The sequence below is a fragment of the Alosa sapidissima genome, chromosome 17, assembly GCF_018492685.1.
Source record: "Alosa sapidissima isolate fAloSap1 chromosome 17, fAloSap1.pri, whole genome shotgun sequence".
In the NCBI taxonomy this organism is placed as follows: domain Eukaryota; kingdom Metazoa; phylum Chordata; class Actinopteri; order Clupeiformes; family Clupeidae; genus Alosa; species Alosa sapidissima.
Genome location: NC_055973.1, coordinates 30,733,525 through 30,748,114, shown reverse-complemented (window position 1 = coordinate 30,748,114; position 14,590 = coordinate 30,733,525). Strand labels below are relative to the sequence as shown.

Sequence of the window (14,590 nt, the reverse complement as noted above, 5' to 3'; positions counted from 1 at the left end):
GACGGATATTCAACCTAATGACCAAATAAACATTACATTTCAATACATTAAATACTTGTACTTCTGAATACTTAACTATTTTTAAAAGCAAGTACTACTGTATTTCCACTTAAGTAAAAATCGGACTTAGCAACTTTCACTTGTATTAGTGTAATATTTGACATTTTGAGTATCTATACTTTCATGATAAAAATAATTGTGCACTTTGTCCACCTCTATGTATATCCCGGACCCAAGAGTACTGGGTAACGAGGTTAATGTATAGCCAGACTCAAGAGTACTGGGTAACGAGGTTAATGTAAAGCCCAGACTCAAGAGTACTGGGTAACGAGGTTAATGTATAGCCCAGACCCAAGAGTACTGGGAAACAAGGTTAATGTATACTGTAGCCCAGACTCAAGAGTACTGGGTAACAAGGTTAATGTATAGCACATACATAGAAGCACTCCCTTCTGACAGGAGGAGAGCTCCAGTGATGGTGGGGGGTAGCTATCTGCCTTGGGCAGGCTCTGTATATCATATCATAAAATCAATAACCAACAGTAACCTGTCACACTGGAACAGCTGCTTCAGCTGAATCAGAATCAGAATTATTTAGTACAAGGACATTCGTTTGCAATATTGTAAACCATAAGTCCCAGTGAAACTGTATACATACACACACACATTGTGAACTGTGCTCAGTCACAGATTTAAGGAAATAAAATGAAGTCCATTGAAGACATTCTGTCCCTTGCTTCTCTCGCTTTAACTGTCCAGTTACTGACCTCTACTCATAAATGGCCCAATTAGCCTTCAATTAGCATTCTTATTTCTGGAGCTCTTCACTTTCTTATTTCTGGAGCTCTTTACATTCTTATTTCTGGAGCTCTTCACTTTCTTATTTCTGGAGCTCTTCACTTCCAGCACATTAAACACCTCAGTATCTTAGCTATTTTCCATTTACAAGACAAGCAGAAGTGAAAGTGACGCTTCCATTACGTGCCCTCTCGGTCAGTTCGTCACGAGTTAACTGGTCTCCTTCATTTGTAGTGTGGTAGACACACAGAGAGAAGGTCAGTCAGACAGACAGACAGACCAACACGCTTCAGTAGCCAACAGGGACTCTTGAGTGATTGATACCTACGGCGGCCTCAACCAGGGATCTGGCTCTCTCTGATGAGTGACAGACTGAGATGAATTCCTCTCTCCTTTCCTCTCGCTCTCTCTAGCTCCCTCCCTCTCTCTCCCTCTGTCTCTTTCACCCTATCTATCTCTCTCTCTCTCTCTCCCTGTTCCCTGTCTGCCTCCACCTAAAAGTGACTCAGCAAAAGCTCATTTCCCCTCCACCTAAAAGTGACTCAGCAAAAGCTCATTTCCCCTCCACCTAAAAGTGACTCAGCAAAAGCTCATTTCCCCTCCACCTAAAAGTGACTCAGCAAAAGCTCATTTCCCCTCCACCTTCACTCATCTCATCTGGAGACTGTGGAGGAGTAGAGGAGGCTCAGAAATCCCCCGCCTGCCTCCCACAGGTCACACACTCCATTCTCTCTCTCTCTCTCTCTCTCTCTCACACACACACACATACACACACACACACACACATATGCACAATTCATTTTCTACTCTGAAAATGGGCCAACTTGTGCATGAATAACAGCCGTTCCACAACTACACTCTGACCATCGCCATGCACAGACCTGCCATTATTTCACACTGTCACTGCAGACTGTCAATGCTCAACATTCTTATTAGCCTTGATGGTGCCAGTCTATTCTCAATGTCAAGGACGGTCTGCTCTGTCCTGCATTGGGCAGTTTCAACACTGAGACCTGGATTAAAAGATCCTCCTTTTGCAGTCCCCTGATTACTGAGTATTTACCACATCATGGTAAATGGTAAATGACAGAATATTATTGGGTAATTACCACAGGTAGCATGCAGTTAAATACAGACAAACTACAGCTGAAATCCTAAGCATTACTACACCTCAACTATTACCAATAAATCATAGAGCATTATTGGGTAATTACTACAGTTCATTTGTTGATAATTACAGAGAAACTACAGTGTAAATACTGAGACAAATCTACACTTAACTGAGACATGTAGCTGTGAGTGCTTTAGGCTGGTAATAACTCAAGACAGAGTTGTGTAATTCTTAGAAACACCTGTATCAGATACTTTTTAATGAGGAGACAAAGAATCTCCCATAGAAATGTATGGTGTTAGTTCCATAGTTCCATAGAAATGTATGGTGTTAGTCCCATAGAAATGTATGGTGTTAGTTCCAAATGTATGGTGTTAGTTCATAATGGAAAGATGGCAGTCGCCTACACCCCCCTTCCGCTGCCAAAAGTTGACATGTGAATACATTGTACTGATTGTACCAATGCAATCAACACATATTTTGCCATGTTTGTTCTGCAACATTAACAAGTTAAACATATAGTTTTCTTATTATTCAATGTACTGTATTGTGTGACTTCAATTTTCTATATGTTAGCAATATGTTGCCGCCAAATATTAATATCTTTGCTAACATATAAAACTGTACAAATCATGTTCTAAATTGTCTCATCTACCATTGTAACTACCCAGAATCAGTACTTTATGCATAAACACTTAAATGTGTATAAAAACACTGAACTATGCATTAAAAGATAAGCTTGTTATTTCTTGACAGACGTTTATTTTTTGTTGAAAAAATATATGTATTTTTAGATTTTTAGATTGTTTAAGTGCCACTAAGCTTAAACTCGATGAACCAGCTTTTCCAGCTTTTGCTCTTTTTTTCTTCTTCATTTGAATAGATATCTTGATGTTTGCTAGATTAATCTTGTGTAATGTATTGCAGAATAACAGATATCTTGATGTTTGGTAGTGTAATATTGCAAAATCACTGAATTGAGGTGTTATCATGACTGTATCGAATCATGAGTTACTCTGGGATTCCTGTGAGTTTCTCTGTATGTACTCACATGGTAATAACTCAGTAATATACTATAATTTCTCATGTATTTCCTGGGTAATAACTCAGTAATATATTATCATTTCTCATGTATTTCCTGGGTAAATACTTAGTTTAGGGGACTGTAGAAGGAAGGGTTAACAAAACTCTACACCAGAGCAAACAATCAGTGGGTGCTGGGTAATTAGGGGTCTCCATTCATTGTGTCTGCTTCGCCATATTTAACAGTGTTTCCAAATGACAGTCATGCTTCATGAATGCTGTAATCTGTCTACCCTCATGGATGACTGCCACTGGGTATGTAATGGTCTTGCCATGGAACTGGAAAACAGGAAATCAAGCAGTCATCTAAATAATATGTATTCATGCAGAAATGTGAACACACACAAGCTCATGAGCACACACACACACACACACACACACACACACACAAGATCATGAGCAAACACACACACACACACACACACACACACACACACATACGCGCACACACACACACACACAAACACACACACACACACACACACACACACACTCTCTCTCTCTCTCACAGAGACAAAGGGAGATAGAGAGCAGTGTTCCTAAACCATGTTAGCCACATTACCATAGTTCTGTTCCAAAACAAATGGACTAAATAAAGGCTCTCCTCTTTATCCTAGATGAGACGGCATCTCCATAATCCGCTCATCCCTTTGGGCCTTGGTGGTGCCACGCCTAGGGCTTCCCCCGGGGATCTCGATACCTGTCTTAGTCCAGCTTTTATATTTAAATCTCTTCGAAGGAAAATAAGATTCAGTCTTCAGCGTGAATAACAAGGCAGTAATGAAATCACGCAAGTGACAGATGCTTGATGTTAAGTGCCGTGTGAATCCTTGATGCTGATATTGGTATGCTGGTCTTGTTTGCCTCAGATACAGGGGGATTCAGCAGCAGGTGAGAACCACACACACACACACACACACGCAAACGCACACACACACACATATACCACACACACACACCCCGACACACACACACACACACACACACACACACACATATACCACACACACACCCTGACACACACACACACACACACACACACACACACACACACACACATATACCACACACACACCCTGACACACACACACACACACACACACACACACACACACACACACACACACACACACGGCATTGAGCAGCAGGTGGGAGCCACAGGCAGTGTACTGGATAGACACCAAGGTACGTGGAACCAACACCGTGTCCTGCACAAGCCTGATGGACAGCGTGGCCGGCCAATCAAATCAAGAGCAGTGGACAGCGTGGCCAATCAAATCAAGGGCAGTAGGCCGGGCAGCCTAGTTACTGTAACAGGACTAATCAAGATGAATGGCTCGGCAGCCTTGTCCACTCTATCAGAGGCACTAACAGCCAAAACAACTGACACACACTATGATGCACTGAATGAAAAATCACAAAGTTAGGAGGCCTAGCCAACTGCCAAAAAAAACCAGAAACATAGACAGCCTCATATGTAGACAGCCTCGTCAACTGTATGGAAAACAGTGTGCCAGCCAACCTAATCAACTGAATCAGACAGGATGCTATTAAGCCCATACAAGTTATGCTAAACTTCATCAAAACAGCATGCTTGCTTGGCTACTGAATTGTGTCTGATGAAAATTGTGCTACATAGTACAGAGTGATTGTGTGACTTTGGAGACAAAAATAAGCAGAAGATTAGCTGAAGTGATTTGTCCGCACACCACCACATCTGAAACAGATTCAGCAAGAGCTCAAATATTTGCTCAGAGCATAGGTGCCTGCATGATCTCTCACTGAAGTGGCGAAAGCTTTTTAGGGATGATTACAGAAAGTGTTTTTTAGTCAGAATTGCAGTAATGCTGCACCCCGGAGCTATCAAAGACAAGCAAAGCACACAAACACAGTTCGAGGAAGGGACACGTTTTTATTGAACAGGATTGAAACAGCCCCTTATACATGCAACAGACGCCTTGAGATTGTATCAGACAGTTGTGTTCCAGAATGGAATGCACATTTCAACTGGCTAGTGCTTAGGAACGTACTCGTGCGATTTCATGACCCCGATCTCAGTTTCGATCAAACACTGTTATGCATAATACTGGAGACCATATCACAATATGTAATCAACACAATAGCTATCAAACACTACATCCCACGCCGTAACATCCCCATGCGCAATATCTTCTACTCACGGGTTGCAGCGGCAATTAAAGGCAAAATTGATCTGCTTAATCAAAACAGCGCGACAGCTTGATTACTGCAGAATGTGCTAGCCTCTTGACCAGCACCACCGGCATTTTTTCTAATTTCCAGTGGACAGAGGGGACAGAGAGAGAGAGACAAAGAGAGAGAGGGAGAGACAGAGAGAGAGACAGAGAGAAGAGGAGAAGGGCTTCCAGCTGAGGGTCAAAGTCATTCCACTACATCAAAGGGGACGGCCCATGTTTAATCTAATCAGACACTTTTTATGTGCAGACACTCATCTGCCTGCCGGCCGCCGCCAGACAAGCACGACGCCCCAACTCAGCAGCGCACGATTGGCTCCTAATTCACCGCCCTGCGCTACGCAGAGAATGGCCATCAGCAGGTGGTGCTGGTGGAGGAGGGGAGCGGGGGCAAGGCTTTGCATGGCATCATCTTAGAGAGAATATGAAAGAGTACCCCCCCTCAGCAGGGGATCCAGGCTCTTCAAATGGTTACATCAACGCCTCCGATTTCCCACTCTCCCCACACTCTCTCTCTCTCTGTATCTCTCTCTCTGTATCTCTCTCTCTGTATCTCTCTCTCTCTCTCTCTCTCTCTCTCTCTCTCTCTCTCTGTATATGTCTCTCCCCACTCTCTCTCTCTGTATCTCTCTCTCTCTCTCTGTATCTCTCTCTCTGTATATCTCTCTCTCTCTCTCTCTCTCTCTCTCTGTATCTCTCTCTCTGTATATGTCTCTCTCTCTCTCTCTCTCTCTCTCTCTGTATCTCTCTCTCTTTATATGTCTCTCTCTCTCTCTCTCTCTCTCTCTCTCTCTGCACCAATCTATAAATCTCCTCCTCCCGGGCCGCGGTGATGGCCGTGTGGAAGACAAGCACTTCCGGCAGTAATGTGATTAGGATGACGACAGGCCCCTTTGAAATTTGGTCCATCCATAGCGAGTGGCAGGCACTTGATGAGGCAATAAACAAATCTGGGTTACACGCCAATTACTGTAAAGCCACCACGGTAACTGGACAGAACAGCCTGACACGACAAGTTTCGCTCTTCAATTTGGAACACTTTACTTCTCAACAAGAACATTTATCCTGAATTCACAAAGAACAAAAGTCCCTGAAATATTTTACGAAGCAAGAAATACAGAAACCAAAAGGTATCGAACCTGTGAACTGTGAGAGTTGTTTAAGCACTGCTGCAGTATGTTATGAAGTCGACTTTTCATGGTCTGAGGAGAGGATGTGTAAACTGGATGTTTGTGTCAGAAGATCTGCAAATATTTAGAACCCCCCCTAATGTTTGTGTATGTTAGCAGTTACTTCCATGTTGACATGCCACCCTTCCACCTTCCTGGTGCAGTCTGGGAAATCTCATGGGAATGGCATGGTTCAGCATCCATGTTTAATTTCCTGCAGTAGCAGGGGGCAGTGGAGGCCATTTCCTCCGCTACCCTGCCTAATCTGGAACCAAGTCAAACAGCCTGGAGATTTCTCTCATGGCAACTGCCCATCCTACCAAGAAGGGAAACTATCCTGATAAAAAGTCAATAACCACTTCAAGGGCCAAGAAAAAAAAGAAAGAAAAGAAGTTTTTCTCACACTTCAGACATCCTCCAATTGTGTTAGGTGTAGTTTTTGTTTAGTGTCAAAACACTCGAAAATAAATGTAGTCTGTGCAACAGTAACACCCCCGCAGAAATAGCCAGTATGCAAAAGCGTGGCACGACTCGCTCCATTGGTGTCCTCGCGCTCGCTCTGCCAGCACATCAAATGGGGCCGCTCGCTAATTATGATCACAGCCCCTGAGCCCACAGCCTTCAAAGAATGCTGCCTTTGGACTGAACCCCACGGAATGGACAGGACAATGCTTCTGACGTTGAGGAGAGGGAGGCCGCTCGCGCTGCTCTCGTGTTTGGCTGACCGGTGCAGGTTTGCTCGCTTGTCTGTGTGTCACCAGGATCAGCTGACCGGCTCCATGGCCAAAACCAGGGCACCGGGGAGGCCACAAAGGAAATGGCTCACTGCATGCCCATACTGATATGATGAGCATTGCATGCCCATACTGATATGATGAGCACTGCATGCCCATACTGATATGATGAGCACTGCATGCCCATACTGATATGATGAGCACTGCATTAACATGTTGAGCACTGCATGCCCATACTGATATGATGAGCACTACATGCCCATACTGATATGATGAGCACTGCATGCCCATACTGATATGATGAGCACTGAATGTCCATACTGATATGATGAGCACTGCATTAACATGTTGAGCACTGCATGCCCATACTGATATGATGAGCACTGCATGTCCATACTGATATGAGGAGCACTGCATGTCCATACTGATATGATGAGCACTGCATTAACATGATGAGCACTGCATGTCCATACTGATATGATGAGCACTGAATTAACATGATGAGCACTGCATTTCCATACTATTGTAATATGATGAGCACTGCATGTCCATACTATTGTAATATGATGAGCACTGAATTTCCATACTGATATGATGAGCACTGCATTAACATGATGAGCACTGCATTTGTAATATGATAAGCACTGCATGTCCATACTATTGTAATATGATGAACACTGCATTTGTAATATGATGAGCACTGCATGTCCATACTATTGTAATATGATGATCACTGCATGTCCATACTGATATGATGAGCACTGCAAGTCCATACTATTGTAATATGATGAGCACATGTATGCCATTTCTGCTTCATCACAACTACTTCCATATTCTGACAGAATACATTTCATTTGTTGTTCATTTTGGGGTTAGGGTTTTAACCAGTAACGATAATGCCACACTGTAATCTGCTAAGCCCTTTGTCTACTAAAAAAGCCCTTTGTCTACTAAAAAGACATAAGTGAATATGAAAGTTCTATGACTTTTATTTCCGACTGTTATGAGTTAACCTCTGTGTCATTCGTGTTTGTTTCTGTTCTTGTCCTTTATTTGACTTGTGTCCTGAATGGTGTCATGGTATTTAAAGGTGTAATTTCTATGGTTCATTGGCTTCTGCTCCTAGCTATTCAGCCCAGTGACTCATGCCGGAACAGCAACAAAGTTGCCAGCAAGGTGAAAGGGCACCAGCAAACATCACAATTAGAAGAAAATGGCCCTTTCACAGAGTGAGGGAGATATTTTTATACATGAGAGTATTCGTGCAACACCAAGAGTGTGAACTGATTGCTGTTAAAAGCAGCTACATGACTAAACTCAATTGCTTGGTTCATGCATGTACATAGTACAGATCTACAAATACATTAACATACACATGCATATCTCATTTCCATTAGCCTGGACACACACACACACACACACACACACACACACACACACACACACACACACACTCACTATCAACCTGGCTATTAGTATGGTTGACAATAACATTCCCACAGGCATACCAGGGCTTAAAGCATATGGCTTCCACAGGGTTGAATGGCTCAAATCACAAAACATGATCATAGCCGACCTGCATTTAGATTCTATTAGCGCCCATGCTCAAGGTCCTTGAGATCCATTCTATTACAAGAGTCCTCTGGGACTGAGCGACATACTGAGAATGTGTACCTCATGAAAGCGTTGAGTTTCAAATGCCTTCCCAATTCCCGTATGCCCTATAAAAATGCACAGGTATACATACTGCTTCACAGTTATTACCAAGCTGGTCCTACCCTGCAGAAGGGCATTCAATGTTAAATCAATAGCAGCTCTCTCTGAGACTTTAGGAAACCCTTTAAGTTCTCCTGGATACAAATGTTGTTTAGAAATGCATACTATATGAGGAAAACATCCAATCCATCGATTCCATGGACAGACAGATCTGTTGAGCCCAAAGTCATGTTTTGATGCAGCTTGGGAGGTGGCCAGACATGGGGATAGACCTAAAAGCCTTTTTTATATAGGAACACATTTCCTTCAAATCAGCTTAAAATGGTCCAGTCACACTGAGCAGGACTTCAACTGCTGCTTGGCCATGCAATCAATTGTTGCCTCCAGAGAGCCTCAGTCTAGAGACTCCTTTGACCTGTAGGACAGTGAGCGTCAGGTCGTGCGGAATGGAGAAGTCTGGTCATTAGTCATTTTCACCATTGGGTTTTTTTTCCCCTCTGCGCCCTCTGGGCATGCTCCACAGATAGGGGGAGCCAGCGAGGGCTCCAGTCCTCCCACTGCGGGGGCCAGTGGTCTCTGAAACATTACATTGATTACAAGCGCGTCAGCCATAATGAGACGTGAATCGATCAGACCGGAGTTTTCAGGGCTGCCCATTTTGTCCACTTTGGCAACTAATGTCTCGGCAATTGTCGGAGGAGAGGAGAAGCCTGGGAAGTCTGGCCGGCGATGGGGGGGGGGGGGGGCTGAATGGATTTCACTGCCTGGGTCATCCAGAAGTAAGACATCTCATTCAACACGTGGAGATTTTCAAAATGAGCTGATGTTCCAGGAGTTTATATCCCATGTTCATCTGGGTGCTCGCTTGGGGCATGCTGAACTCATTCTGTCTCCACAGAATAAAGTCAATAAAGATGGGAAGAACACACAGACAGAAACATGAACCAGCAAAGTAATAATGCCACATTTATGAACTGAACAGAACTATTTCTTACTAAAATCTATTATATTTAAGATCATGCATTGACTCTGTGAAAAGGTTCAATATTGCCAGTAAATTCAAAAGTGGCTTTCGCAAATATCAGGAACTATTATTTGGCCTGATGAAATAAATGCTATTTAAACCATCTTCTCTTAAATGCAACCTTAAATAGAAGTGGCATGCATGACTCTAAACCCATTGACTTATTATGGAAATAGTGATCCCAGCTGAATTGAGTCAGATGTAAGTGGGCTATTAGGTGTGAATATGCTCTTAGCACAGGTATCATGGCCATATTAATAGCACAGATGACTGGCATACAGCATTTAAGCGGCTCCTCGGTCCCCGGTGTAATTTGTGTTTGTTTCTAAAGTGTGTGAGTGCTAATATGCAACAGTGTAATTTGTGTTTGTTTATAAAGTGTGTGAGTGCTAATATGCAACAGTGTAATTTGTGTTTGTTTCTAAAGTGTGTGAGTGCTAATATGCAACAGTGTAATTTGTGTTTGTTTCTAAAGTGTGTGAGTGCTAATATGCAACAGTGTAACTGTGTGGAAGAGACTACTGTACCACAGGTGGAGTGCCGCCGAGCTACATTAATCATGGAGTGGGGCTGGTCCATCTCATGGGGCGTGCAAGGCCTGATGTATGTGATTAAACATAACAAACACCAAGGAAGCAACAGCACATGTCTTTGGGGAATGTTGCGAGAGAGAGAGATAGAGCACATGTTTTTGCACGGAGCAGAGTTTTAGATAAATGATTCCAGGAAGCAGGTAATAAAATACAGCTTGTGATGAATGCAACTGCAAGTGGTGCCTGCTGAGCTAATCCCGCAGGGTTACTTGACCCCCTGAGTTTCCAAGTGTGCATGACAATGGCAAGGAGGATGCGATTTTATCAACAGTCAAACACTGTGACTCCTAGATTGTCAGTCTGGGGGTTGTTATGAGCTGTTCCCACACTCCCATTGCTAGCACAGCAATGAGCTGTTCCCACAGTCCCATAGCTAGCACATCAATGAGCTGTTCCCTTAATCCCATAGCTAGCACAGCAATGAGCCATCCCCTTAATGCCATAGCTAGCACATCAATGCATACTGTAGGTGGGTTCAAGGGTGAGGAATGATGTCATTGTGTCTGTAATGCAGGGTAAATGTGCATCATATTGATACTTTTACAAAATAAACAAACCATAGCCCCACCAAAACCAACACACATATGCATATATTAAATCATTATAACATGTCCTGATGAAGGCTATTATACTGAAATGTGTGGCCATGTTTTAACTTAATGTAAGATTAAATGGTTTTTAATCATATAATCCTCTTTTTTCTTTAAAACAAATTTCCCTAGCAGCCTCTCCACAAGGAATGCTGCCGGGACAGCCATAACCCATCTATAACACATTTCACAGAATAGCTAACATTTCCTACAAATGGACACCATGTGTCTCTTGCAGCAATCATTAAAATCAGTACACTGGTCGAACCGTTCAGTCCGTTAAAACCATGAGCAGAACCAGACATTGATCTGACAAACTGCTTCCACAGTCTTATGCATACAATGTCTACATCTAATCCAATATATTAATTTCATGAGGCTTGATGTGTGGGATGCACCATCACTTGCTATGGACTGAGGCGAGCTGAGCTGAACAGCTTCAGTGCTCAGTGCAGTTCAACAGTGGCGCAGCTGACAGACATCCTCCCATGTCAGAGTTAATAGAGCAGGGAGGACTGGTGAGACCCCACTGGACGCTTTCACACGTCACTTCAGCAATACTCCGACCCCTACAGCCACTAAGGGCTCCTCTCTAATATCTACTGAATGGGGAAATGATGTCGTTGTCAGAATCATCTCCGCATAAATTCATCATCTTATGCATATATGTAAGGATCTGTCTCTTCTCACAGATATCCCAGATACCTCTGGTAATCATGATCTCTTGCATGGTTTTGCAATACACCTATAGCTTAACATAGGGTAGAAGAGAAGTACATCAGAAATTCATAACAACACAACATTCATAATATGCTTCTATCACTTAATCTTAATATAACCTATTTCCATCTCCAGCATCTATCTATCTGTCTATCTGTCTGTCTATCTATCTATCTATCAATCTATCTATTTGTGTAATTATTTATTATTATTAATATTATATTATATTTATTATTTATAATATTATTATAGTGGTATTATTGATATCTGTCGCACCGTACCTAGGCCACAAGTGTCAGCTATTTCAAATGGAGCCACATATATTGCATCGCAACAGCAGCAACAAGTTCTCTATCCGCCGAGATAGATAGCCTGGATCAAAGCTGCAGCCGCAATGTGTGTGACAAGCGACAACAATAGGCCACAGCCACTCGGAACAGCGCGTACATACTCCACAAAACAGCATTTTTTCTAGATTGTGATGAAGAGGAACATTCAGTCCCCTGTTCTGTCAGGTTGAACGAGCTGCAAAATTTATTGAAATGTCTTCGACAACTAAAGTTAAAGAATGAATGGAACCTAGTTGGAGGCAGACACAACGCAGGGAGGCGACTGATTTGCAGCGGGCACACAATGAGCAATTATCAGGCATCGGAGTTGCAGGTTTCCTCGTTGATGGCACTGTATGCATGCATGTATGTATAGGGGATAAAATCGTGGGATAATTACGATGGTGGTAGTGGTAGGTGTATGTGTGTGTGTGTGTGTGGGGGGGGGGGGGGGGGGGGGGGAGTCAAACAGCAGAATACCGAGTAAAGTTCCGCTATGATAGAAAGCTCACGGACACAATTTGGCAAGCCTTTTAAGCCCACTGCATTGGCATGTAAGTGCACCAGAGCACAGTAGGCTACAGTACATGCTCATTCCGAACACAGCAAGAAACCGTGTGATAAGCGCGCGCGCGCACCAGGTGTCACGGTGAGTGCCCCTGTGCACATGTGGCGCACTATGAAGCCGCACAAAACATAAAAACATAAAAGCCACGGTGTGGTAGGTAGGCTGCTCTTATTTAAAGTACCCTACCTCTGTGGCCGTCTCCTCGCTGTCGCTCGGCTCCTCTGGTGCTCTTATAAACCACCACTGAATCTCCAAATACACCGAGGCTGTTTCGCTCTGAAAGGCGCACTCCATTTCAATGTTCTGCCCCACTTTAGCTGTTATGTTGGCGGGGATCTTGGTAAACCTTCCTGCAAATACATAAACATACAGTACGTCAAAGGCAACGTCAAAATACTGAACTAGCAGCTTCATCACAGAGTCCGATGATGACGAGAATACATATTTTACACCAAAAGATTAAGCACAAATATTGGTGAAACAAACTATTATAGGAACATTTAATCCGCGAGGAAAGTCTTCAGCATTTAGGGAAAGTATGTACTTTTGTGTGCGTTCTGCTACTTGCAATGAAAAGGTAGATGTAGAGGGGTATCATGCGTTTGGGGAAGACGAAAAGCAAATTCGTGCTTTTATAATCGTGTGGCAGATGACAAACTTCGGTTGTATTTATTTGAAATGTCTTCAGCATGATCGATTTCGACATAATATTTTTTTTTCCGCCCCACACTCTCAGCGGGTTAACCGAATGAGCTACTTTGGCGGAACTGTCCTTGGTCCTGAGAAATAGCTGCAGTCCCACAATCGAACTCCATTTCTGCAGATCCCCTACTTGAAATGCAAGTCGCGCATGCAGGCTCGTCGAAGTTATTCTTTTAGTCTACATGACATGTCTTCTTCTGGTAAATAATTGTGATATAATTTAAACACACCAACTATAAGTCTGACATTCCGTAATATCCACATCAAAATCAACAGTTGAGCCTTTCTTAGAAGATGTCTCGAATATTTGTGTCTGTTGTAACCACTCCATTGAACAAAACGTGTTTAAAATGTGAACGATTCTTTATCTCGGTATCAAAAAGGCAACCGTGTAGTCTCCGAACATTGAAGCCAATATCGTTTCATGTGGCGCTCCCCGATTTCAAATTTTAATCAGTTGACTTAGTACTCCCATGGAAGTAAGTCGATTTAAAACAAAATCACCAGTTAGTCAGTTTGCCTACCTTGAAGAGTTAACCCCATCTGGACACACAAACCAGAAAAGAAAACAAATCCAATTCCGTCATGCAAGGTCCACATCATTCCTCTAGTAATATAAATCGCATCAGCCGGAAAAAGAAAAGTCAGATTTCCAAAGTTGCTCCGCGAATTAAACAGATACCAGATGAACGTATTTTGTCATTGAATATCGAGTAACAACCATACTGAAACTGTGGAGTTTTTTATCCTGAAGTTGTCGAAATCACGGGCTTTGCGAGACTCGCGACTATGCTGTCCCTGCAAGGTGCTGCGAAGTATAATAATAGGTTCTATTCCGCTCTCTTGGTACGTGGTCGTAGTTGTAACGTCAGTGCGCTGCTCCCTACTGCGTGCACACAGAGGCTTTGCACAAAGCTGAATCATTACAGATAGTGACTTCCTCTCTCCACAAGTGAAAAACATATTTTCTTTGAACCGTTATTTTTAAATTCATGCCTTGCAGTTGATTTGTTATTGTAGTCATAATTATTGTTTTTCGTGGTTGGTTTCACTTAAAGTTGAGCAATAAAAATAGAAGTGCAGTAAGATATTTGCCTTATTTTTAGAAGATGAAGTGTATGGTGGATCTCATTACCGCCCGGGTTTGTCCTTGACTATACGCATACCATTGCTGGTGCTTTTCAAAGCCAATTGTTTCCCAAGTCACATTTCACTCGGATGCTTTACTGTCGAACACACA

At 42.9% G+C, this 14,590-nt stretch overlaps 1 protein-coding gene across 1 annotated transcript in view; it reads right to left on the bottom strand.

The window, feature by feature from the left end:
* The window catches only part of vstm2a (V-set and transmembrane domain containing 2A), a 31,225-nt gene extending 17,025 nt beyond the window's left edge, over positions 1-14,200 (bottom strand). Inside the window, exons 1-2 of the mRNA XM_042067235.1 lie at positions 13,875-14,200; positions 12,835-12,998 (exon numbers count right to left, since the gene is read on the bottom strand). Coding sequence (XP_041923169.1) covers positions 12,835-12,998; positions 13,875-13,953 — 243 coding nt within the window. The 5' untranslated portion in view covers positions 13,954-14,200. The remainder of the gene's footprint in view (positions 1-12,834; positions 12,999-13,874) is intronic.
* Between the last annotated feature and the right edge of the window lie 390 nt (positions 14,201-14,590).